The 26373-nt window shown below is 35.2% G+C and overlaps 1 protein-coding gene and 1 pseudogene across 1 annotated transcript in view; both read right to left on the bottom strand.

Annotated features, from left to right (window-relative positions):
* Positions 1–1514: 1514 nt before the first annotated feature.
* Positions 1515–2458, bottom strand: LOC148939200 (dual specificity testis-specific protein kinase 2-like; annotated as a pseudogene).
* A 1235-nt stretch (positions 2459–3693) lies between these two features.
* LOC148939199 (pH-sensitive chloride channel 2-like) overlaps positions 3694–26373 on the bottom strand; it is a 78822-nt gene continuing 56142 nt past the window's right edge. Inside the window, exons 8-9 of the mRNA XM_089106584.1 lie at positions 8436–8556; positions 3694–4274 (exon numbers count right to left, since the gene is read on the bottom strand). Coding sequence (XP_088962710.1) covers positions 3909–4274; positions 8436–8556 — 487 coding nt within the window. The 3' untranslated portion in view covers positions 3694–3908. The remainder of the gene's footprint in view (positions 4275–8435; positions 8557–26373) is intronic.

Raw genomic sequence — 26373 nt, 5'->3', positions numbered from 1 at the left:
TTAAAACGTAAGCTTAAGAAATTGATTAACTAATTTCATATGAAATGTATTATTAAGGGCAAGAGTACAGTCCTTACTATAACTTGAAGGAAAATAGATTTTAACTAATCTATAGGGACGTCTTTGTGCTTAAGGAAGTTGGGGTTAAATTCCACTTTGGCATAACTTAGCACATACTGTCTTTTGAATACTAAAGTGAGATACCAAAGTAGAGCATATTTAAGTGAAATTTGTCTTGGGTAGAAGTTTGCTTAAAAAGATGCTAACTCCTATCATTAGTATGATTTATGACTACAAATCTTTGCAGTTTTAATAAGGCCAACATGATGTTGAACATTCGTTCTCCAATATTTTTCCATGAAGAATTTTTACAATAAATTTTTACTAATAAAATTAGTTGAAATAACACTCACCATTCATAGATCAGCTTCAAATTATGATTCTTCCTCAGTTGGCAGTTACTTTTTAGATTTGTTTCGAAATCGGTTATTATTGGCTGGAGTATCCCAAAATCGTATGGGATAATTTTCACACGTTTTTATTACATCTTAGACACCATAAACTGAATGGTATATTTATATTAAAAGTTACCACAGTTCTGTTGAGATGGATTTGTCTTTCAGCTAAGAAAGATTTGAGTTCAAATGACGCTGTGGTAACGATCGATCTTAAATGATATAACAAGAGTTTCTGCATTTCTTAAGGTTTGCAGACAATTATTAAAATAATTGTCTTCTTCGTTTTGTTTATTAATCTTTAGTTTCAGACTAAGATTATTTTCATATGGGTCAAATCTTAAAATTTTACCTTTATCTTTCTTAGGCCCTCTGCACGCATCAGAGATGAAAATTTTTGGTTTCCCCAAAAATTTGTTGGCGGCATAAAAAGGCTCTATAACTGATTCGCTGTCATACATCATGTTGAAGGCTGCAAGTCTGTCGGGGTAGTTTCCGTGAGTGGTCACGTAGACTAGTGAACAATCAAATTCAGTAAAGTCTTTGCTGACAAATTCATCTATTGTCTTTTTAATTTGGTCTAGGATTAGATTTCTAAATAGGTCAACATTCCGTTGACGAAAAATAGAGAAACCCAAACTTTTTAGGGTTTTTGCCATTTCTATTTAGATAGGTCAGAACTTTGAGAAAATTCGTTAAGAGCCTTTTTTAGGATAAAATTATTTATGTGAGTGACATTATTTTTATATAACTCATTATTGTAATGACGTTGTCAAACTTGTCATACTTATGTGGAAAAATTGAAAATTTTCAAATATGGAGAAGTACATTAAATTACTTAAAGAGCAAAAAAACGGTAATTGCAAAAATATTTTTTATATATTTTGACAAAGGATTACAACAATTTCAAAACCTTAAAATAGAAAATCAAAAGTATGAAGCTTAGTAGAAATCGTTGTTAGAAATCTTAGATACCGTAAACTTAATGGTATATTTATATTAGAGCTTACCACGGTACTGTGGAGAGGGACTTGTCTTTCAGCTAAGAACGATTTGAGCTCAAATCACGCTGTGGTAACGATCAATCTTAAATGATACTAAATCTTTTTCTCCAATACAGGCAAAAATTGATCCTAATTCAACTATTAACGACTTGAATGTGGGTCTTTTCTTAGGGTTATTATTTAAACAGTTTGTTGCTACATTATATAGATTTTTCGAATTTTTATCATTCGAACTTATGACAAACTTATGACAAACTAACTCAATAAGAATAACTCCAAAGGAATAAACATCACTAGACTGATCATATTCCTCACCAGCAGTAATTTCTGGCGCTGTCCTAGGAAAGTCTTTTACTATTCCAAATTTCTCTTTTTTTTCTCTATTGGGCATAACACAAGCTAATCGTAAATTAGACACCAATGCAACTTCATTAGCTTTCAGAGGAACATTGGCGCAACTAAGATTCCTGAGAACAATATCTGCTTCATGTAATCAGGACATTTCTGAGGCTACATCTCTAGCAATCGCTACACGTTTTGAAATTGACAACTGCTCATTGCTTTCAAGCCTTTTTTTCACCGTTCCAGGGCAGTATTCAAAAACATGCTGCTCTCCCTGTACTATTGAGCTCAAGGATGTTGATCCTAAATACTTCTGGCAAAAATACTAAATTTTATATTTTTTCAGGTAGGAGCTTGCAACCTCTACAGTAAGGTTCTCTGATTCGCCGAATCTGATGGTGTGATTTTCATAAAGATTCTATGACTTTTAGGGGGTATTTTCCCCTTTTTTAAAAAAGGCAAATTTTCTCAGACTCTTAACTTTTGATGGATATGAGTAAACTTGATGAAACTCATAAATTTAGAATTAGTATAAAAATCCAATTATTTTGATGTATCTATTGATATTAAAATTCAGTTTTTTTAGTTTTAGTGACTACTGAGATGAGTTGCTCTTACTATACAGCTCGTTACCACAATAACGAGCTGTATGCACATTATGCTGTATGCTGTTATTGTGTAGCACAATAACAGCATAAAAATACTGTTAAGAAGACTAAGTCACTAAGGCTAGGGATAAGTGAAGATGAAAATTTGACGTTGGGTACCGAAAAGATTAATCAGGTTGATAGCTTCACTTACCTTGGTAATATTATTAGTAAAGACGGTGGATGTATTGAAGATTTTAAAAGTAGAAAATCCAAGGCCCAATGTGTTTTTTCACAGTTATAAAAAAGTTTGGAAGAATAGGAAAATAAGCCTGCAAACCAAGATTAGAATATCGGAAGCTACAGTGACGACAGTGGTCAAACATTGTTCTGAAGCATAGGAACTCTGAAAAAAGGAGGATAATTTCCTAGATTTTTGCTAGAGAAATTGGCTTTGGATTGTTGTGGGTATCCGACTGACTGATCGTATTTCAAACAGTGGGCAATACGAAAAATTTCGTTCAATCCTACTCTTTAGGGCTATAATGAGAAAAAGGTTATGATGGCTAAGGCAAGTTCTACGGACGAAGGATAACAGATTGCCACAGATTGTCCTTTTTGGACTGACCGTCTAGGAGTAGACGGAAAGCAGGTCGTCCACCGTTGGAGTGGGAGGCTGTCGTAAAGACAGTTTTAAGTGATAGACGAACTTCTTGGGAGGGTGTAAAGAGGGAAACTATGGATAGATTGGAATTGAGGAGGAGCGTGCGTGGCTATGTTAGCCTCATTTGGCTTGGTGCTGGGGTGAATAGTTGTTAGTAGTAGTAGTAGAATTCAATAATTTAAGTTTATAATCTTGACGCATATCTTAGCTAGTGTCTTAATTTAATTCTTATTTTGGTCTTCTTTTCCTCTTGTTTTCTTGATCCTCTTTTTATTTGTAATGCAGAGAGCATGGGTGATAAATTTATGTTTTGTGGGTATTGTTTTTTGATTTCTTGAACATAATATTTATAGCATACACCATCATAATAGTCTTCTGAGCTTTTTGGGAGCCTAACACAAGATGAAGCCGTTTTATGCTCATTAATGTAAGAATTGGAGATTTCGCAATTATAATTTGTTTTTCGTATATTTTTCTTCAATTTACATCTATTTGCCTAAATTTAGTGTTGTGTCAAAAAGAATTATAAATTTGATGCTTTTGCTTATCATCCACAATCTATCTTGATGCTTATTAACTAATTTAGCTATAGGCACGAGGTATTAGAATAAACTATGTCCTGAAAAACACAATTTGGAAGACACTATTTAGATATTTTATTTAGATTTAGGAAACAGGATTTTCATAAATGTGTCATAATTATATTGAATAAAGATACCTCTCTTTAGCTACCCAAGTCAAGTCAACTTGATTTACTCCAAGCAAACAAAAGGGAAAAAAAAATCTGGCCCTGAATAGGCATTTCTCTCAGCTTGACGTTTACTAGATAGCTCTGTACTGATATTTTTTCAGCATGTTATAGGACTACCCATGTCCAATAGATTGCATTTACTATAAGAAAGGATACGGGGAAAAGAATTCTGGCTCTTCTGTCGATATATTTGCCAGCTTGATGAGGTTTCAGGTAATATACAGGTTTCTCTGAATTACCGTTCATCATATTCGGACTAGAAAAAGATGGACCTCGTCTACTCGCTTCCTCGCCTGATGAAGTTGGATTGCTGATTGAATTTCGCCGACCTTCAGCCTCTTGCAGGTCTGGAAAGCTGTTACAGCTTGTTGTGAGTGTTGATGTTGACATATGATGCTGTGAATCGTTTGTTAGTACTCCAGTACGTGTACGGGGTCCAGTTTCATTTAATGAGTCCATGCTCAACTGGTTCTAAAAATAAGATAGTTATTTGTGTGTTACTTGTGGTTTGTTTTCTTGCAACGTCTACGATAATATCACCTATGTCAAGACAAAAAGCAAAAGGTAGCTTAAAATCTCAAAGTTCTGAGATTATACACAAAACAATATACCGAGCCTTTCTTACCTTTCCCGCTTCTATTTAAATCGCTTTAATAAGAAGGCGAATTGATCAGCTTTAATCCCTTGATGTGATAAGGGAGTATATGATAATAAAATATTATGATAGTTATGGGCTATGCAAACCATAGGTGTACAAGGGTCTGACACTCAAATAGGGGGAGGGGGTAATATTGACCAGTAGTATTTACAGCTCTTGGAAGCATAATCACAAAAAGAGAAATAAAACAAGTTAAGAAACAGTAATTCATTATTTTCATATTTAAAAAAATGATTGAGATTTTTCTATTTTTTGACCCTTTTTTGTGACCCTTTTGGGGAAGATTGGCTGCATAATGTAGATCAGAAGTGTAAAAAGATTGATTTTCGAAACTAACTATTAAATAGCTCCCAAAAAATACAAAAGACGTGTAAAAATATAAGATAAGACCTTTGAAAAACCGTGTGAGGGTGATAGTATAAAAAACAATACCTCAAGTTTTAAGGCTGTACATAACCATTTCCAAATATTGGATGTGGGGGCTTTCGTACAAGCTACTATGGGCCTTAAAAGAATACCTCAAGTTTTAAGGGGCAGTAACCCTCCTCCTGTTTGTGATAATTTTTATTCGATTTAGGTTCAACTTGATTATTATTTTACTTTCTGCTCGCTTTAAGTTTCCTTTATTATTCTAAATCAGAGTCTGTCAAATTTATATCTGATTTTATTATTCGCTTCAATTTATATTAGTTTTGGGTTAAATTTTTTGTCAATTTTAGTTCAGTTCGTCCTCAATTTGAATTATTATATGCATTTATTTCTGCTTGTCTTTGAATAAAATGTGGATTTTTACTTTCTTTGAAAATTTAATTGTTTCAAAAATATTTCCTTGAAGAAACATCCGTTCATTTGTAATTTAAATATTTTTAGTATTGGTTAATGTCAGGAGCAATTGTATTTTTTATTTTCTGTTTCTCTTAATTAGGATTTAAATACTGAAGTTTAATTCTATAATGTTACTATATTCAAATTTAAATATATAATCATAATTTTTGCTAAATATCTAAGAATCATTGAATATTCAGGAAGCCAGGAATCAATACAACCGAATGTGTATTCTATATATATTTTTTTTGTCTTAATCAAGGTTCTCTTGGTTCCTATTTATGGTTGTAATTATACTATTCTTTTTTTTCATATCCCATATATATATCAAAAATATAATCGATAAAACATGGGAAGTTATGTGGAAAAGAAAAGGAAATTCTATAAAACACAGAAAAAGGTATCTTACGTAAAGTATACAGAAAAATTGCATAAATTTTGGGTTTTGCGAATATTTCACAGCAATTATTTATAATTGATTGTTCTGTAAACTTAACTTTTTTGTACTTAATTTTTCTCTTGCACTTAAAATCGACCCTTGATATTAGAAAAGCCTTTTTACAAACAAATTGCCTACGAATAAGCAGTGGCTAGCAAGTGGTGGCTACCCAATCCTAAAATCTTTCCGGAACCCCCCGATGTCCGGGGGATTCCAGCCCTTTAACCGGCTAAACCGCTGTAATTAGGGGAGAACGGGGCGAACTTGGACACTTTTTAGTTTTCCAAGCATAACTAGGTACTGGATTGACATAAAACAATTTAGTGTGGGTCGTTAGAAAGGTAAAAGTCTGGTAAAAAGGTAAAAAGGTAAAGGTAAAGGTGGAAAGGTAAAGTCTTTTTTCAGATTTTTTAAAGATCACCCTGAAGCATAAGTACCATGAAAGTAGGACCTTGTCAAGTGTCCAGTTTTGCCCTGTACACGGGGTGAAATTGGACAGGCATGGGACGACCTTGGACAAGACAATTTTAAGCAATTAAACTTTATCCAAATACAGAATTTTCGTGTAAAATGATATATAATCACTCAAAATCATATGAAAACTCAAAATCGCATAAACAAATCAGCCAGGAACATTGCACGGGCATCCGGGTTTCAACTAGAATTGTCATTTTAAAGCGTACATCGAAATATCACAACCAAAGACAAGCCCCTGAACTGCACGACAGGTTCCACCAGCTGAAGAGGGGACAGGAAGCTTCAGTTCTATGTCGGTAATGTCTATCTCAGCAATATCGGGAAGCTGAGGAAACATGAATTTGTCCCCTTGTTTCCGAAGAAAGTTAACCCTTGCAAACTGCTTTTCTACAACATCAAGAACTTTGCCAACATAATACACAAGGGCTTTCTTCTTTCCATACTCGAACTTGACAAGAACAAAGTCTCCGGCTTGAATGTCCTTGTCTACGTCATCCTCCCAGAAAGAATATTTTTTTTACTTCGAGTACTCGCTTCAGATTTTCAAAAGCCAGAATAGGAGGAGGAGTAAACAGGTGACGTCACACTTTAAGCTGATTAAACTTGTTTGATCGGGATTTATTTCCCGTTCTCGTCGCTTCATTGGAATGTGAAGTTTTAGATTTTCCACACAAACTGTTCCTACTGTTTTTGGAAAATCTAGGTAATGCTCAAAAGCAAATCTACAATACTACTTTGTTTTGTTTCAATTTTCATGTCAATAAATTGAGTGAATGCATTGGGACCACAATGTAAAAGCATCATACAAGAATCCAAGGCTGGAGAGTCCTGTTTCATTATGTCATCAACTATTCTTTGACTGAAGATTCTCCTCTGCACCGACAATTTCTTAAACTGATCATTTAGATTTAAACATTTTTCCAAAGCGACATGATTCTGCATGATTGTTTGTTTCTCAAATTCATTCATTTTTTCTGTTTACTCTTGATGTTTACACTGCTGATTACAAACTAACTAACAAATATTGAAGAAAAAACATACTTTGTTTCATATACTCTTTCTCATCACCTATTGGTTCTCCTGGAAAGAGTAAACAATTATCCAAAATGTTTAACTAAAAAAAAAAATAAAAAAAATTATCATGAATATGTTTATTCAACAAATTTATATATAGATAGATACATTCATTATATTCACTTTGGATGCAAAACATAACCGTTCATCCATCTTAAATCGACTCAGAGATATTACGTATCTACTTAACATCATATCCCAATCGAAAGTTAATCTGCTCCCTGGTGCTATCTCTAATGCAACATTTGCAGTTCTTATTTTCACTTCATCACTATTCTCTTCCTCCTGTGTCTTAATGTTCAATACAATGAAATTACTCATTCTTGCAATATTCCAAAGAAAACAAAATAATATTCACAGTAATACTATCGAACAAAATTCAATTCAGAACTGTGATACTAACTAACTTTTTCCCACTTTATATAGAATATTTTCCAAGGCTATGGGGTTTTTCCTCTATCTGTCCTCCAATTATAAAATCAATAATAACAATAAGGGTTTTCCCCAAACCATGTTGACAAATCAGTTAAGTAACTAGGTTTTTCCCCAAGGTCTTCCCTTTTTGAGAAACTAGCTAGGTTTTCCCAAAAGCTTAAATTGTCCACAAACATTTTATGTAGCTAAGGTTTTGCCAAGGTCTCCCTTCTATTGACAAAAACATTTCTGGATTTCCCCCTTGACCTTGAACTCGGGACTCAGGGACTACGTACTCCCTATCACCTGATTTGATTTGATATGACATTATTTTAGCAACTTAATATTTTTTTTATTCGTATATATTTTTATCTGTTTATATTTCTTAATGTTTGAGTGTCCCTGATTCTAATTTCATTGATTTGCTTGTGATCGCTGTTGTTTACTTTATGCTTTTTTTAAGTAACACGAACTTATATTCGGCGATTTATTGCTAGTGAAAAGTTTAAACATAAAGCCTTATTCTATTCTAAAAGACACAGGCTTCTATAGACAAGAGCTTTTATTCTAAAAAAAAAAAAATAAAATTAAACAAGAGCTATATTTTTTCGAAAAACCATTAAAATTCGCTTGCAAAAATAAAATCTTTAGAAGTCTATAACAAATTGCTAAAAATAGTGATAAATTCCTAGGGGTAGCAGCCCTGATCTGAAAACTGTATACTGAACATAGAAAGTGCACTTACGAGATCGAAGACGCTAGAGGTGCTCATACCAGTGCACAAAGATTGTCGTCTACTCGAAGGGTGAGTCATAGCACCTTTTAAAACATTTTTTGTTGATAACTTTCTGATTTCCAACTCCTTGCTAAAACAAAATTAATAGAGAGACATGGATGAAATACACACACCATATAATCTGATTTTTCCAAGGAAAACAGAATTGCTGCTAGAAAAAGTAATGTTATTTACCCTGGATAACTGCCCTTAACATCTCCACGCGTAAACTGAATCGGCAAAGATTGAATCGGGGAAGTTTCATATTGGAATTCTGGCAAATTCCTCAGTGTAAAATTTTCGCTGAAAAATTCCCTCCCCGTCAAAAATTATCCCCGTAGAAAATCCTACCATTAGAAAATTCGCCACCCCACACCCGAAAAATGTATGCGTACATCCCAACAATAAATACTCTAAGTAAACAATGCACAAACTTTGTAACTTAAAGACCTTTTCCCAGGGGCTGTGGAGGGTGGTGATATCTCAAAAAGCAAAGTTTTTCAGCCTTTGAACTGTGCTAATCAAAATGGCTATCTCAGAATTTTGATTGGACGATTTTGGAAAAAAGGGGTGTGGGAGGGGGCCTATTTGCCCTCCAATTTTTTTGGTCACTTAAAAAGGGCATTAGAGCTTTTAGTTTCCCTTCAAATGAGATCTCTCTTGATATTCTAGACCAATGGGTCGATACGATCACCCCAGGGAGAAACAAAAATAAACAAATAAACACGCATCCGTGATCTTTCTTCAGGCAAAAAACACAAAATTGCACATTTTTGTAGATAGTAACTTAAAACCTCTACAGTAGGGTTTCCTGATACGTTGAATCTGATGGTATGATTTTCACTAAGCTTCTGTGACTTTTAGGGAGTGTTCCCTCTTTTTTCGAAATCAGGCGAATTTTCTCAGGCTCATAACCTTTGATGGGTAAGACTAGACATAATGAAACTTATATGTATGAAATTCCAATTCTTTGGATATATCTATTGGTATCAAAATTCCGTTTCTTAGAGGGCTGGTTACTATTGAGACGGGTCGCTCTTTACTTACAGTTTGTTACCACGAACTGTTTGAAAATATTGAATTTTGCATTTTTTGCCAGAAGTAGGATGACAGGTGCGTGTTTATTTGTTTTAATATTTTTTTTCCCAAGGGTGATCGCATCAAACCGGTGATACAACAAGGTTAGAAGAGGGCTCAATTGATCGGAAATCAAATTAGCCCAAAGTTGTCCAATCCAAATTTTTAGTTGGCCATTCTATTCAGCATAGTCGAAAGATCTAATAACTTTGTCTTGGAAGATGGCTTGACCCCCAAGAGCTCTTGGGGAAAGGGCTGCAAACCATGAACTTCGCAATTGTTTACATATACTATTGGCTATCGGGACGCATACAGATATTTTTGGGGGTGGGAGGGGATTTTTCTGGTGGAGAGGGACTAAGAGGAAGGGTCTATCCATGGAGGAACTTTTAGTGGGAGGAAGGGAATTTTCCATTGAGGGGAAGCTGGATTACCTGGTATTATTTAAACAACACAACTAGAAATTAAATTTGAAAAACAAGTTTTTTCAACTGAAAGCAAGGAGCAACATTAAAATTGAAACGTACGGTAATTATTATGTATACTAGGGGGGTCTTCCTTTCTTCAACAACTCGCTCTTTAAGCTAAAGTGTTTTTAGAACTTTTAAAAAAGCTTATTATTCTAATTAAACGGTGCTTGTGTTTCAGGAGTCACTCTTAAATAATTGGAACAACAATTCAAACTTTAGGTTAAAGAGCGAGGTATTGAGAAGGGGAGAAATCCTCATAATCTAAGTAACTCAGTCATCAATGAATGCGAACGTATAATAAGTTTCAAATTTTAATCTGCCAAATCAAGATCGTCAATATGGTTTACCAGCTGGCAGAGTGAAAAACTTTTGTATATTTGTAATATCTTTTCCTTCTCTTTAGGGGTGTCATTTGGGATGAGGGTAATGGGTGGAAATTTTCTCTCTCAATAATTTGGAGAAAAAAATTATTACATATCCCATGCCCCTTGACTATCTGGATACGGATACGGGATTCCCGACCTCACGGGAATTAATGCCAAAAATCATTTTATGCTCCTTTTTCGTATCATTTAATCATTTATGCAGGCACTCTAGTTTTGTAAAGCATTAGTTTTCTTTTCCAGTTATATCAATTTAACTCTTTGATATGATCTATTCTTATGGTATCTACGAAAATATGTTATCTTAAATCTATTCTTATGTTAGTACATAGACGTTAAAGTCACATTTACTGTATTTCGATGGAATTTTTTAGGAAAGGTTGGCAATTTTAATTTAAGAGTAACCTGGACTGTGCAATAAACAGTTCTCTCACCTTCAATCTTGTAATGCATGGGGCTCAATGTGTGAAATTGTTAGAACTATGCCTCCTAAAATTAGTTTTAAAAAAAGTAGCACAAATTTATCTAATAAAATACAAATGAATTTAACCAGAAACTACATTATTGTGAAGGAATACAATTTTCTTTGATCCATTGAGAATTTAACAGAAGAATCAGAAAAGAAATATATTCAGCATATCCAGTATGCTTTTCACTTAGATGTGATCACCATGTATGCATCGCAAACACAACTCAAATCATAGCGCATTAATCCAAAATACTAATGTGAAAAAGGCTTTAGTCTTGATGCTTATTTTTTTACTATTAAGTAGATTTAGTCGGAATATATTTTAATATAGTCTTAAGGGGTATAATATTATCTAATATTCTTTTTTTTGTAAAAAATATGAACAAAACCTTAAAAAAGCTATAAATAGAAAAAAGATTATATTACTCTGAAAAAACACATCTGTCTTAAACTGATATACTCTCAGAATTCAAAAGATTTTTGTTTCATAATTTTCTTGCAAATAGTATTATGTATGTTCCTTTCCTTTTTCTGATACTGATACACAATTCCCCAAATCAAGAAATTAGAGTGGTTTTGGACATGTTTATTTGCAGAGGTGCAAATTAGGGGGGGGGGTGAATTGCCTTTCTTTGGTGTTCTCACAGAAAAAAAAAATTCTCCCATCTAAATTTTAAAGATGAGTCAAATCAACAAAGATATATTTATAAATATCATTATATATATTTATTTATATATAGATAAACGTAACACCTTACGTTTTCAAAATCTTTAACTGATACCAAAAATGAAACAGTCATAGAAAATAAGTCTTGCAAGATCATTCAAAATGTCACTCAATGCTCCTCCAAGAGACTTCTTCTTCCTGGTATGAGTTTTAACAAAAGGTACTCTGAAAGGTAGATTCCTGGTAATGGAAACTTAATGAAGTCATCTACATTACAAGCTTAAGATGTACATTTTTATAGTTATAGATGATAGTCTATAGGATAGTAGATTTTTTTTCGAGATTTGATCCTCAAGAACAGCCAAGAAAAATTTTTAAGCTCTTAGAATACATACATCAGGACAGGGGCACAGATTCAAGCTAGGGACCTAACTTATTTTTGCCCCACCTCCCTCCCCCTTATATTTTGAAAATTTACTATGATAGTAATTTACGGAAAAATAGCTACTGCTCTATTTGCTCGAATCCACGCTATATATTGTTCAAGGAAGATGCTAAAGAAACTAGTCTAACTGTTTTTTTCAACGGTGATTTCCTATGCTGAGGATTGCAAACACTGATTTATCGCTGCGTTTACAATATTGAAACTTTAGTTTTTTGGGGTTTAGGGGAAAAAAGGTATTTAATATATATATATATATATATATATATATATATATATATATATATATATATATATATATATATATATATATATATATATATATATATATATATATATATATATATATATATATATATATATATATATATATATATATATATATATATATATATATATATATATATATATATATCTGGAATGAACTGTGCGCATCTTATTTTTTTGTTGGTTTGTTTTAGTGTAAACCAGGGGGGGGGCTGTACTCTTTTTTATTATCTTAGGAAAGCTTAGAAGTCAATTACCGAACAGTGAAAAGGCACATCTCAGATGGAAGGGTGTCAGTTCATGAAAATTTGCGAAGAGGCATTTTTATTTTTTAATCTAGGTGAGGAAATTATTTTTTATCAACTTAAAGAAAACACCAAAAAAACATTTCTAAATAAATAACAAAAAAGATTTTTTTTTAAATCTAGTGGGATACAAAATAACCCAGGCCTGTACCTCTAAGTGATACTCCTGATTAGATAGATAGAATCAAAAAATCTGAACTTTATTCATGGCCCTTATTGAAGGTCTGTCCTGAAAAACAGAAGTCGTATAGGTTGCCATCCAAACAAAAATTCAAAGTATTTTTCTTGCAACGTTTTGCATATATTATGTCATTAACACTAATTTGTTTTCATTTTTAGAATTTAAACAACTGAAATAAATCTGTGTGAGTGTTTGTGTGTGTGTGTGTCTTAGCTTTGGTTCTCATGTCTCTGTGTTAGGAGGGGTTTCCCATTCACAAAGATGGGTGGATATCTTTTTTTTTTAATCCAGGAAAGATTTTTTTTTCCGTTGTAGCAGCACAAACAAATATTTTTCGGTACTGTTCTATTAGCTCAAATCCACGCCAGAAGTGAATTTTGGTTAATGCTAATGAAATAAAATAAAATATGATAAAAATATAATAGTCTAGAAAAAAACTTGGGCTATAGATTTGCACATTTGGGGGATGGGTGGTAAAGCATTGCATATATATATATATATATATATATATATATATATATATATATGCAATGCTTTACCACCCATCCCCAAATGTGCAAATCTATAGCCCAAGTTTTTTTCTAGACTATTATATTTTTATCATATTTTATTTTATTTCATTAGCATTAACCAAAATTCACTTCTGGCGTGAATTTGAGCTAATAGAACAGTACCGAAAAATATTTGTTTGTGCTGCTACAACGGAAAAAAAATCTTTCCTGGATTAAAAAAAAGATATCCACCCATCTTTGTGAATGGGAAACCCTCTAACACAGAGACATGAGAACCAAAGCTAAGACACACACACACAAACACTCACACAGATTTATTTCAGTTGTTTAAATTCTAAAAATGAAAACAAATTAGTGTTAATGACATAATATATGCAAAACGTTGCAAGAAAAATACTTTGAATTTTTGTTTGGATGGCAACCTATACGACTTCTGTTTTTCAGGACAGACCTTCAATAAGGGCCATGAATAAAGTTCAGATTTTTTGATTCTATCTATCTAATCAGGAGTATCACTTAGAGGTACAGGCCTGGGTTATTTTGTATCCCACTAGATTTAAAAAAAAATCTTTTTTGTTATTTATTTAGAAATGTTTTTTTGGTGTTTTCTTTAAGTTGATAAAAAATAATTTCCTCACCTAGATTAAAAAATAAAAATGCCTCTTCGCAAATTTTCATGAACTGACACCCTTCCATCTGAGATGTGCCTTTTCACTGTTCGGTAATTGACTTCTAAGCTTTCCTAAGATAATAAAAAAGAGTACAGCCCCCCCCCCCTGGTTTACACTAAAACAAACCAACAAAAAAATAAGATGCGCACAGTTCATTCCAGAAGCAAACAAATAAATGTCAGTTATGTGACAGATGTAAGAAATATAGGGAAACACAATAAATATTGGGATTCCGACAGGGGAAATTGGTTAAAAGCCCCTTCCCCCTCTGTGCAAAGATTTCAGAGTTTTTATAGGATTGTACGTGTGCTCTCCATTTTTTAGCCCATGACAATTAGCTACAATCAAAGTGAGTACTCACAAAAAGGTGAGCAGAGAAATTCCCTAGAGATTAAGGTCGTTCTCTCCTTTAATGGATTTATTTTTAATGATAGTTTTAGGATGGTAACATCCACATCCACATGGTAATATTTACTTTAGAAGCAAGCCATTTTTTTTTTTATTGCATTAGAGCTGAAAAAAATATACATTTTGCCGTATATTAATTTTTAAATGAAGTGTTTGAAAAAAAAAACTTCATCTATCCCTTACGGAGTTAACGAAATTTCGCCGGGAGGGGGGCAAAATATTTTTTTACACATCTAAGGACGGCCACTCTTTTTTCGATTTTTTCAATAATAATACTTGGAAAAGTATTTTTTAATGAAAATACCTGAAAAGGGTACTTTCAAATCTTAGATGGGGGCAAGGTTCAGACCAAGAATAACAAAGATCTGGCAACCGTGATATCGTTGCAGAGTTTGTTTGAATATAAATTTTGAACCCGAATAAAAGAATCCAGCAGACTAACTGCAGTAGTTTTTTTTTTTTACCAATGGTGGTTGGTATGCCATCTTGACTAATTACTTAATCAAAGAGTTTGTCGTAACGAACTTTAAGTGAGGAGCGACCCGGCTAAATAGTAACCGAAACTATAAAAAACGGAATTTTGATACCAGTAGATACATCAAAAGAAGAGGATTTTTATGCTAATTTCAAATATACAAGTTTCATGAAGTTTAGTCCTACCAACCCAAAGTTACCTGAGAAAATTTGCCTGATTTTTGAAAAAGGCGCAAACACCCTCTAAAAGTACTAGAATCTTAATGAAAATCAAACCATCAGATTCAACGTAACAGAAAACCCTGCTGTAGCAATTTCAAGCTCATATCTGCAAAACGTTACGTGGGAGGATCTTTCCATGGAGGTTGTTTTCTTGGGGGAAAGAATATTTTTATGAAGGGGGTGCCGGATTTCCCAGCATTATTTAAAAAACTATCAGAAATTAAATAAAAAAACGAGTTTTTTCAACTGAAAGTAAGGAGCAACGTTAAAACTTAAAACAAACCGAAATTAATACGTAAAATGAAGGGATTTATCCCCTAGTCAATACCTCGCTCTTTACAAAAAAGTTTTTTTTTTAGTAATTCCAAAAGAGCTATCTATTCTAATTAAACGGTCTTTGTGATTCTGGGGTTTGTGATTTGAACAAAATTTGGACTTTGGCGTAAAGAGCGAGGTATTGACTAGGGGGCGAACCTCCTCATATACGTAATAACACATAAGTAATGAAAAACAATACAAAACAAGTGATACGGCTCAATAGTAATCGAAGCTTCAAAAAACGGAATTTTGATGTCAATAAATATATCAAAAGAATAGGCTTATAATGCAGATTCAGCATTATAATAAAAAAAGCTTCTCATTGTTCCAATTAAACGAAGATAGTGTTTCAGAAGTCGTTCTCAAAGAATTGGGAGAAAATTCGTAGGTTAAGTATATTTACTATTAATAAAAACGTTCGTAAATAAAATTAAAAGTTTTAGCGCCCTTTTTAAGGAGCCTAAAAACTTGGAAGGTAACTAGGCACCCTCCCTCGCCGTTTTTTCTCAAATTCGTACGACCAAAATTTTTAGAAACCCATTTCGCCAAAAAAGTAAAATCAATATGCAAATTTTGTTTTAGTTATTCATATACGGTTAGCTAATTTCGAAAGCTGCATTAATTCAAAAACGTTCAGAAATTAAATAAAACAACAGGTTTTTTTTAACAGAAACTAAGGAGTGACATTAGAAATTATAACAAATAGAAATTATTCCGTATATGAAGGGTATTGCCTCCTCCTCAACCCCTCGCTCTTTCCAATAAACTTTAAAGTTTCTCCTAATTTTTTAAGAGCGACTTCTGGCTCACTATATCTGTTTAATTGGAACAATGAGAAGCTTTCGTCAAAAGCACTAAAAACTTTAGCGTGAAGAGCGAGGCGTTGAGGAGGAGGCAACCCCCTTCATATATGGAATAATTTCTATTCGTCTTAAGTTTTAGTGTTACTCCTTATTTTCTTTTCGAAAAAACCCGTTTTTTTTTATTTAATCAGAGAAAAGATCTACATTATTTTGAGAATTTTAGAGATGAAGTGATTTACCTTATCGATGACTGGGAAGTCCAAATTTTCAGTATATTCTACTGTTTTCTTGACAAAGCACATTGAATAATGAAGAGCTTTTCTTCCTATCATAGGCAGCGCCCTAGCGCTGCCTAAGTAAAGAACGATGCGGACAGAATGTGTTTTTTTTCTCTCCACCCGGGCACTTCGTATTAATGGAGTTGTCGTAGAAACATAGATAAGGGCTCATTCGATTGCAAAATGGAGTGGTTAATGTCCTTTTTGATATTAAAAAGTGATTGGAGGGCAACTAGCCCCCCCCTCACACTCCCATCATTCCCCCAAAAACATCCAATCAAAATTCTGAGATTGCCATTTTGTTCAGCGTAGTTGATTTCCAAATAGAAAATATGTTTATGAGGAGGACACTCCCCTACAACCCTCGGGGCAAGGGTTTTAAGTTATGCCCTGGGTGCGTATAAGGTTTTTATAGAAGGCGTTGTCGTAGAAACTTCAAAACAGGCTCCTTCAATTGGAAATTCAAAGGGATAGTGCCCTTTTTAATAGTCGAAAGTAATTGGAGGGTAACTAGCCCCCCCCCCACGCCCATCATTCCCCCAAACTCATCCAATCAAAATTTTGAAATAGCTATTTTGTTCAGCGTAGGCTAGTTGATTTCCAGATAGAAAATATTTTTTTGAGGAGGACACTCCCCCACAACCCTCAGGGCAAGGGTTTTAAGTTATGCCCTGGGGCCATATAAGGTTTTATAGAAGGTATTGTCGTAGAAACTTCAAAACAGGCTCATTTGATTGGAAATTCGAAAGCCTAGTGCCCTTTTTAATATTCGAAACTGATTGGAGGGCAACAAGCCCCCCCCCTTACGCCCATCATTCCCCCAAACACATCCAATCAAAATTTTGAGATAGCCATTTTGTTGAGCCTAGTTGATTTCCAGCTAGAAAATATGTTTTTGAGGAGGACACTCCCCCACAATCCTCAGGACAAGGGTTTTAAGTTATGCCCTGGGGGCATATAAGATTTTACAGAAGGCGTTGTCTTAGAAACTTCAAAAAAGGCTCATTCGAATGGAAATTCAAAGGCCTAGTGCATTTTTTAATAGTCGAAAGTGATTGGATGGTAACTAGCCCCCCCCCCCGCGCCCATTATTCCCCCAAACACATCCAATTTAAATCTTGAGACAGCCAATTTGTTCAGCGTAGTTGATTTCCAGATAGAAAAATATGTTTTTGAGGAGGATACTCCCCCAAAGCCTCCAGGGCAAGGGTTTTAATTTGTTCCCTGGGGGCATATAAGGTTTTTATAGAAGGTGTTGTCGTAGAAACTTCGAAAAAGGCTCATTCGATTGGAAATTCAATGGGCTAGAGCCCTTTTGAATAGTCAAAAGTGATTGGAGGGCAATTAGCCCCCCCCCCCACGCCTATCATTCCCCCAAACACATCCAATAAAAATTTTTAGATAGCCATTTTGTTCAGAGCAATTGATTTCCAGAAAGAAAATCTGTTTTTGAGGAGGACACTCCCCCACAACCCTCAGGGCAAGGGTTATAAGTTGTACCCTAGGGGCATATAAGGTCTGATTGAAATTTTTTTCGTAGAAACTTGAAAAAGAGCTCATTCGATTTGAAATTCAAAGGACTAGTACCCTTTTTAATAGTCGAAAGTGATTAGTGATATTTTTGTTGTTGTTGTTGAATAGACCAGGGCACTTCGTATCGAAGGAGTTGTCGGGGGAACTTCAAAAGGGGCTCAGTCAATTGAAAATAGAAAGGGCTAGTGCCCTTTTTAATAGTCGAAAGTGATTGGAGGGTAACTAGCCCCCCCCCACGCCCATCATTTCCCCAAACTCATCCAATCAAAATTTTGAAATATCCATTTTGTTCAGCAAAGGCTAGTTGATTTTCAGATAGAAAATATTTTTTTGAGGAGGACACTCCCCCACAACCCTCAGGGCAAGGGTCTAAGTTATGCCCTGGGGGCATATAAGGTTTTCATAGAAGGTGTTGTCGTAGAAACTTCAAAACAGGCTCATTTGATTGGAAATTCAAAAGCCTAGTGCCCTTTTTAATAGTCGAAACTGATTGGAGGGCAACTAGCCTCCCCCCCCCCCTCACGCCCATCATTCCCCCAAAGACATCAAATCAAAATTTTGAGATAGCCATTTTGTTGAGCGTAGTTGATTTCCAGCTAGAAAATATGTTTTTGAGGAGGACACTTCCCCACAATCCTCAGGGCAAGGGTTTTAAGTTATGCCCTGGGGGCATATAAGATTTTACAGAAGGCGTTGTCTTAGAAACTTCAAAAAAGGCTCATTCGAATGGAAATTCAAAGGCCTATCGTATTTTTTGATAGTCGAAAGTGATTGGATGGCAACTAGGCCCCCCCCCGGCGCCCATTATTCCCCCAAACACATCCAATTAAAATCTTGAGATAGCCATTTTGTTCAGAGCAGTTGATTTCCAGGTAGAAAATCTGTTTTTGGGGAGGACACTCCCCCACAACCCTCAGGGCAAGGGTTATAAGTTATACCCTGGGGGCATATAAGGTCTTATTGAAATCTTTTTCGTAGAAACTTGAAAAAGAGCTCACTCGATTTGAAATTCAAAGGACTAGTACCCTTTTTAATAGTCGAAAGTGATTAGTGATATTTTTGTTGTTGTTGTTGAATAGACCAGGGCACTTCGTATTGAAGGAGTTGTCGGAGGAACTTCGAAAGGGGCTCAGTCGATTGAAAATAAAAAGGGCTGATGCCCTTTTAAATAGTCGAAAGTGATTGGAGGGCAAGTAATCCCCCTTCCCCTCCCACCCTCCCAAGCCCACCCTCCCATTTGAACATTATGTTTAAAAACTAAATTTTGCCTTAAGATTAAATCAAAATGCACTCTGATATTGCTAATTCTAAATAAGGCATCTCAGCAGTATCCCAAGAACAACTGAGGTTATTATGTTCAAACTTTCAGGGCTACTTCTGCTCTTAAAATTTAATCAAAATAGCGTAAGTGTATCCATGCTATCAAAGAAAGTAAACAGATTTTTTTGCGAATGGTATCAAGTTTTCCATTTCAGGTCAACTAGAGGAGGTATGAAACTAAATTAAAAAGTAGTATTTGTGTCCTTATTTTTAAAAGGGTGTTTGTTGTTAAAAATTCCTGAAAATTTTTCTCCAGTACACAAATAGAAGGCCAAACTATAAAGTCTTAAAAAACGAAAAATTTAGTGTGTTATTTTCTTTTTCCCTGAAAATACTATGTCAATATAAAACGAACAGAAAATAATTAAAAAAAACTTTTTCCACAAAATATATTTTTCAAAGTAAAGTAAAGAACTCTATTAAACAAAAAATGAGCAAAAATAAAATCAAATAATCTACCAGGCGTGAAACTACCACAAATCAGCATCGATAAATAAATGAAACCCAAAACGAAAAGAAATTACAATAAATAACCAAGTCAAACTCAAAACGAGCAGAAATTAACATAAGTTGGGCGCAAAACCCCTATGCCTTCCCAAGGCCAGGACAAAATTTGCACTTTACTTAAAAAATACAAATGAATGTGCATTGTCAGTTTCATATACTTATACTGATATTTAGTAATCAAAATGTTATATTATTTGATTTATTAAATTTATAAACTACTACTACTACTACTAACAACTCATCGCAGCACCAAGCCGCCTGAGGCCAACACAGCTACGCACGCTCCTCCTCCACCCCACTCTATTCAAAGCCTCCCTTTTTACACCCACCCACGAAGTTCCCATTTCCGTGAAATCTTTCTTTATGACGTCCTCCCACCCCAGACGGGGACGACCTGCTTTCCCTTTAGCCCTAGATGGTTGGCCGAAAAGAACAATCTTCGGCAATCTGTCATCCTTCATCCACACAACGTGCCCTAACCACCTCAACCTTTCTTTCATTATAGATCTAGAAAACGGTATTGAACCACATTTTTCATATAGCCTAGTGTTTGAAATACGGTCAGTCAGCCGGGTACCCAGAGCAATCCTTAAGCAATTTCTTTGGAAAATATCTAGTAAACCTTTATCCGCTTTTTGGACCGCCCATCCTTCAGAACCATACTCAACTACTAGCATCACTGTAGCCTTTAATATTATTATAGTGGTTTTACGATTTGTTTTTCTGTTTTTTCAGACTGTTTTTAAATGTGAAAAAAACACTCAAAGCATTGTCGCTTCTACTTTTAACATCTTCACTGCTCCCACCATTTTTACTAATGATACTAGAAAGATGAGTGAAGCTGTCAACCTGATCAATCTATTCATTACCCAACGTCACCTTTTCATCTTCACTTGTTCCTAGCCTTAGTGACTTGGTATTCCTTACATTAATTTTCCAACCAATCCTAGCGCCCTGAACTTGCAAAACCTCTAAAACTTCATTCATTTTGCTCACACTTTCATCTAGGATACTTAAATCATCAGCATAATCCAAGTCCAGGAGACTTTTTCCTCCCTATTTGATTCCGTGGTCTCCCATTGCATTTCCTGAGCTCCTTAAAACAAAGTCCGTCAAAATAATCCATATAAAGGGGGATAGAACACAACCCTGCTTATCTCCTGATTTAATACAAAATCAGCTGCTAACCTCATTTCTTACCTTAACCGCAGCAGTGTTATTCTCATACATAGCACTAATCACTTTAATATATTTGTCTGGTATACCATACAAGAAGAAAACCTTTACTAAAGCTCCTCTATCAACAGAATCGAACGCTTGCATATAATCTATAAAACTGAGGACCAAAGGTGTTGGAAAACCCAGGGACTTCTCAATTATTAACCTAAGAGTGAAAATTTGGTCAACACATCCTCTACCTTTTCTAAAACCGCACTGCTCTTCTCTTAAAACTTTGTCTACGGCATCTCTCAGTCTAAAAAGTATCATATTACTAAGCAATTTGCTACCTACAGACGAGACCAGACTAATGCCTCGATAATTACCACACTCACTTTTATCACCTTTTTATAAAGTGGCTTAATTAAAGTTTTCCTAAAATCGTTAGGTACTTCCCCTTTTTCAAAAATCATATTCATAATCTTCAGTAACTTATTTCTAACCTCAGAGCCACCATATTTAAGAAACTCATTTACGACCCTATCAGCACCTGGAGCCTTATTGTTCTTTAATCCTTTTAGTACTGTTTCTAATTCCTCCTCACAAAACAAATCTTCCTTCACATTCAAGGTATCACAAACTTTTTCATTTTCCTCTATATTTTTTCCTGCAACTCTATATCGGTTAAGCAAGTTATAAAAATGTTCGGCCCATTTTACTTTAGTTAGCGCTTTATCGCAAATTGCCACCCCAGTCCTCTCTCTAACTGGCACAAGTCCGGATTGACTCCTCCCTTTATATTTGTTAGAGTGCCAGTACAATATTTTAATATTATGACGTCTCGCTGCATCTTCTAAATCATCGACAAGTTTATCCATGGCCTCCACTTCACACCTCCTTAGTTCATATTTCAATGCTTTCTCCACTTTCTTTACATTTCTTTTGTTTTCATGTGATCTATCACTCAGATAATTCTTGTACAAGTCCTTTCTCCTTTCTATTAAACTTAAAGCTTTTTCACTAATATTCTTAGCTTCAGTGCTAGCTTTCTTCCCTAATACACCTTCAGCAACTTCACAAATTATTTTTCTAAAATTATTCCAACCATCTTACACATTATCAAATTTTAAACTCTCAAGTTTAGTATTCAACTGTTCCTGGAAAGTTTCTCCCAAATTCTCATCCTGGAGTCTACTAACATCATAACTTCCCGGGAGGTAATTACCCTTCCGATATTTCAGCTTTAAATTAACCCTTGACTCTACTAGATGGTGATCTTTACTTTTAACATCAATAACAGCACTCCTATATACCCTAGTATCTTGTATTGATCCTGCCAGTCTTCGGTTTACTATAACATAATCAATAAGGTTTGCTGTCTTACCATCACGTGAATACCATGTTAGCTTATGAGCCATTTTATGATCAAACACCGTATTGGTTATAACTAGATTGTTATACCTACAAAATTGCAAAAGTCTGTATCCATTACTGTTTTCTTTTCCTACACCAAATTTACCTAAGCTGGGATATCATCTATCCTTATTTCTACCAACCTGGGCGTTAAAATCTCCCAGCAATAACATCATACTTCTACCTGGGACCTTGTCTATTTGCTCCTGTAACTGTAAGTAAAATTCATATGAGTCACTAGTATCTCCATCAGTCGGTTCTACAGGGGCGTATACAACTATAACTGATACCTTGAACTTTCTAGTCATAAAATGAGCAATTAGTGTTCTATTATTAATACCTTCCCAGCCTAAGCAAGACTTAGCAGCTTCCTTATTCATCATGAGCCCAACTCCCTGTCTATGTACCCAATCCTTCCTGCCTGAGTAAAAAAATTCTATATACCCTAATTTCATGCTTCCTACCCCTGGGATATGAGTTTCTGAAACTCCTAATAAATCCAGTTCAAATCGTCTGAATTCTTCAGTTAAAATGTCGATACGATAGTCATTTTTTAATGTCGTAACATTCCAAATTCCAATTTTCATGTTCTTTAAATCATTGAAATTATTTTCGCCTCAGGAAAAGCAATGATCCCGGATACCAGTGCAGGACGGAGATCACATATCTTCTCAAGTCTGCACCGAAGTGCTTAAGCCGGCTTAGAAGCGGACAGCAAGAAGTCCCTGGGACCTCCAAGAATGGAGGCTTTGTGCAATCCTGGGCCAATCTTGGTCACAACATGTTTTTCAGCGCTTGGCGATGCTCTTCTATCAACAAGAGTCGAAATCCTGCACAGACAATCTCAAGCCTATTACCTCCGACTCATTATATATTCATGCCTACAAATATTATGCTACTACGGGGAGGCAACCCGTAATAGCTAAATTAGCTCGGAAGAGGTTTTCAGCCCAAAGACGCCCATCAAAACATACCGATCCCAGAAGAATTGTTGTCCATTAGTCAGAATTCCGTGCGAATGTTGTTTCGTTTACTAGGCTATAATTTCCTCGAGGGGTGCCACTCCTCAAGTGGGAATAGAGTTGACCGCAAGGTCCCCAGTCTTGCAGGTACCCCGAAAAGGTCGAGGCAGCCCTTTACAGAGGCCATTGTCCATAGATCTGGATCTTACACCCTGCCACAGTTGTCCTCCTATAGAGGATCCTCCCGCGATGGTGTTCTGCATCACCATGTAATTTAACCCATTACATGGGTTAAAAAACCCATTATATGGGTTAAATAACCGCGTCAAACTCAAAACGAGCCGAAATCAACACAAGCTGGGCCCAAAACCCCCACCCCCTCCCATGGCCAGAACATAATTTGCACCTTACAGGAAAAAATACATATGAATATGCATTGTCAGTTTAATATACATATACTGATATTTAGTAATCAAAATGTTAATAATATTTGATTTATTAAAGTTATAAAAGTAAAAACATTTAAATTTTTTCAGTAAAGTGAAAATCATGCTCTGCCTTGGGAAGACATAGGGGTTCCGAGCCCAACTCATGTCAACTTCCGCTCGTTTTGAGTTTGACTCGATTATTTATTGTAATTTCTGTTCGTTTCGGGTTTCATTTATTTATCGATGCTGATTTATGGTAGTTTCCCGCTTGGTAGATTATCTAGAGCTAGTATAGAAATATATCTAACGAAATCAATTACATTTTTTTGCACAGTTAGCAGAGCACACTGAAGTTTAAGTAGCCTTAAACTTTGACTTGAAACGTTAACTTGACCACTTCTTTCAGAAAAGAATTTTGGAGGGTTATTCGGTGTTGATAAGAAAAGAGGGTAAAGGTGCAGTTTAGTTCTTCCTGTAGTGTAGGGCACAGGAGCCCTATGGTAAAGGTGCAGGTTTGTTCTCCCTTATAAAACAACTTATTTCAGCAGATACAAAGAAGAAGCCCATTTGCGGCATTCTGTGGGACCCCAAGGTCCAATACTAGCATCAGATCCCGCGAGTGGCAGTTTACGCTCGTCAAGTTCTGGCTATACCGGCCACACGTGCCCCGGCTAAACGACTTTTTAGCACGACAGGACTGATAGTGACTGCAAATCGATCAATGGATCCAGGCAGAGTGAACAAACTCACTTTTGTTACATAAATTGTAACTGAAGTTATGTAACCGCTGATTTAAAATTGTTGGTCTTGTTAAGCCATGGTATCTGACTTGTATACAGTGTTTTTCCGATGTTGTTATTTGTTGTTGTTTTTTCACTTCCTTTTCGTATGTATTTGATGAACAGGAGATGTTTGAACTTCAAACTTTGAAAGTTATACACACATTAGCCCAAATAATTAACAAGAAGGAAATGACTAAACACGGGATTTTATATAAACAATGCGATGTTAAACATAAACACAACAAGTAAGTAAGTCAAGTAAGTCATGTTGTTCCTGTATGTTTTTAGCCAACCATTTAAAAATCCTTACTATAATCAAGGTTGAACGTGCTTGGTGAAGTGGAATTTTATTATTATTTTTAATCAAAAAATCGGCACGCCGTGGCGCGCTGCCGGTCTAAAATCGGCGGCGCGCCGCCAAAAAAAATTCGGCGCGCCGTCGCCGACACTAAATCACACATTCGCCGCCGTCATGTCGCCGTGGCGCGGCTTCGGGGACTACTGTCCTGATCCCAAAAATGAGCTTACTTTTTTCGTGTGACTCCTGGTTACTGAGTTGTCATCATTTTCATCACTACGCTCCATGCACTTCTGAGTAATTTCTGCTTTCTGACTTTGTATTTTTCATCGTAGTCGCATAGAAACTGGTGAACATGTTACGGAAAATGCGAAGAATCGACTAAGTCGCAAATTCAAATTTGTCTCCGCGGTTCCGCGCTACTTTGCGTTTTTCCACGCGACAAAAAAAACGCAAATTTTATGAATCAGCAATGACCGAGTTTAAGATCTCTTTCCTAACTAATTCGAGTCTCTCGATTCCAAAAATGTGGTTATTTTTGCAATCGGATTCTTGGTTCAGGATTTACCGGTTTCATAACCATTGTTTCCATGCCATACTCTAACAAGAACTCATACCTCCCCATAACATTCCGAAGGAGATCATACGTTTTTGACTGTAAGTAATTAATTACCCTTTTCTCAATAAGCTTTCAGTAAAAAAAAATCATTTATTCAACTCAAACAGCTTGACTTAAGGAACTTCGGACGCAAGAAGCATACTATTATGATGACAAAATGTAGAATACTAAATTACTTCAGGTATTTCAAAATAATTAAAGAATCACATGGACCATAGGAATGAAACAGCCGATTTCAACTTGTTTCTTCATAAAGATAGCTAAAAAAGAAAATGAGGTTCTCACGGACTACGCTTTCAGACCTCCTCAATAAGCTTTCAGTAAAAAAACAAAAAAAAAATAATTTATTCAACTCAAACAGCTTGACTTAAGGAACTTCGGAGGTAAGAAGCATACTATTATGATGAAAAAATGTAGAATACTAAATTATTTCAGGTATTTCAAAATAGTTAAACAATCACATGGACCATAGGAATGAAACAGCCGATTTCAACTTGTTTCATCATAAAGATAGCTAAAAAAGAAAATGAGGTTCTCACGGACAGGATACAGGTCGAAATCGGCTTCTGACAAATAAAGCTACAAAAAGTGCACTATTGATTGTACTGATTATCACAACCTTTGCACAAACAGAGATATATGCACTTAAGAGGAGCTTTTGCACATTTGCACCTGTATTTGCACTTTGTTTTACAGCCACATTTGAGCAGTTCTTTGCAAATTGTCGCTGCCTCAGGAAGATTAGTCCAGAAAGGCTCCCAGCTTTCGTCTTGCTTCACCTAGCCGTATAAATCTGGATCCAGTGGGGAAAGTTCCGGACAACACGATGATGCAAATATCTGGGCCTGCAATTAAGCGCGTTTGGTATGCTGCTCAAGAGCAGCCGCTGCTGGGGAAAGTTTTTTCATTTCAGTTGTTTTTCATCTGAAAAGCTCCTTCCG

This window comes from Artemia sp. Qi Xiang Cuo, chromosome 21 (assembly GCF_049724085.1).
Source record: "Artemia sp. Qi Xiang Cuo chromosome 21, ASM4972408v1, whole genome shotgun sequence".
In the NCBI taxonomy this organism is placed as follows: Eukaryota; Metazoa; Arthropoda; class Branchiopoda; order Anostraca; family Artemiidae; genus Artemia; species Artemia sp. Qi Xiang Cuo.
The sequence above is the reverse complement of the archived record's forward strand: the minus strand, read 5'-3'. Positions and strand labels throughout refer to the sequence as shown.